At 41.2% G+C, this 1491-nt stretch overlaps 1 protein-coding gene across 1 annotated transcript in view; it reads right to left on the minus strand.

The window, feature by feature from the left end:
• LOC106321275 overlaps positions 1–825 on the minus strand; it is a 4458-nt gene extending 3633 nt beyond the window's left edge. Inside the window, exon 1 of the mRNA XM_013759579.1 lies at positions 773–825. Within this exon, the coding sequence (XP_013615033.1) occupies positions 773–825 (53 nt within the window). The remainder of the gene's footprint in view (positions 1–772) is intronic.
• Between the last annotated feature and the right edge of the window lie 666 nt (positions 826–1491).

The following is a 1491-nucleotide window of genomic DNA, read 5'->3' on the forward strand; positions in this document are numbered from 1 at the left end:
AATACCTAAATAGTCGGTATTGCGTCGGTATTTTGTCGGTATGTGTCAATTTTTTGCAACGGTCATATTTTTGTCAGATTTTTGTCGGTTTTCTGTCGGGATCGTATGACCAAATACCGACGAAAGTATTCTGTCAGGATTTTCCGACGAAGTTCCGACGAATTTGCCGAAATAGATTTCCGACAAGTTTTCGTCGGAATTCCGTTGGAAAATGATTTTTTTCGGTCGGTTTTTTCGTCGGTATTGTCCGTGTTTTCTTGTAGTATAATCTTCATGTGACTCTTTAGTTCATTTGAAAAGAAAGGAGCTGTACGAGAAACTAGCTAGCCATCATGAGAATGCGCAGCTGATGATTAGTACAAAGGTTAGATCTTCCCGTTCTATTTTACTAAAGCTTTTGCTACATTTAAGCGATTTAAATTGAACTTTTGATCAGCAGCATATTCTGAAACAGGTGGTTTCGTTAGAAAGTCGTAAAGAACGAGAGATTCAAGCATTGCAGGATGAGTTCACAATTTTTGTTTATTTTAGTACGATACCACTTACGCTTCTTGTGTTAGTATTGAGTTATTTTTGTTGCCTCAGTCTATCTAGCTGATAAATTATTTCCTGGAGAACGATAATTACTTTTGTTGCCTTGTCTATCTAGCTGATAAATTATTTCATGGAGAACGATAATTATTTTTCTCTCTTATTTCTCAATATGTGGGTGGCTGGCTACCTCGGACTTCCCACAAGACACGCCTCTCAACATGGGGAATGATGCAGAAACCTTTGTTGCATCTGCTCTTCAGCGACACGAGACCAGTTTTTCTCGCTTGTCATTACGCAACAGAAATATGGGAGCAGGTTTTCAGACGAATTGGGAGGCCAATGGGTCAGTTTATCAATTGGCAACACTTGCCGAGTTGGTTAAAAGACTCCTCTTCAAGACCGACCAGACTCTTGAGATTGCTATGTGCTCAGGCCATTGTCTACAGTGTTTGGAAACAGAGAAACAATGTTCTAAACAACGAATCTTCAGTTCTGTTTAAACTGAGACTGTCAATAAACTAGTAAAGAAAAGAGACGAGTTCTCGTCGGTGGGTCAAGACAAAGACGTGTTTTATTAGATCAGTGAGTCGAAACCGAGTTACAAAAGGGGAAGAAAACAGAGGAAAAAGTCCGGCGAAGACAAATTTGTCGGACCGTACAAGTCGGCAAGATGTAAGATGTAAAACCCTAATTCTAGCCGAAAGTGAGTGTAGTAATTTGCGGATCCCCTCCTTGTTGCCTTGTCTCCTCCTTTTATAGGTGAACGCTCGTTGACCTAATGTGTCTTGTCTCGATGGGCCTCCTCGAGTAATTGGGCCGACTCATCGGGCCGTTGTGTCAGGTCAGTGAGCCGATGATGTTCAGTCAATCATCTGATCGACTAAAAGTAGTCTGATTCAGTCAATCATCTCATCGACTAAAAGTAGTCTGGAGCCGAGCCGAACACCGGCTTTCAAG

The sequence above is a fragment of the Brassica oleracea genome, unplaced genomic scaffold (genome assembly GCF_000695525.1).
Source record: "Brassica oleracea var. oleracea cultivar TO1000 unplaced genomic scaffold, BOL UnpScaffold01377, whole genome shotgun sequence".
NCBI classification, from domain to species: Eukaryota; Viridiplantae; Streptophyta; class Magnoliopsida; order Brassicales; family Brassicaceae; genus Brassica; species Brassica oleracea.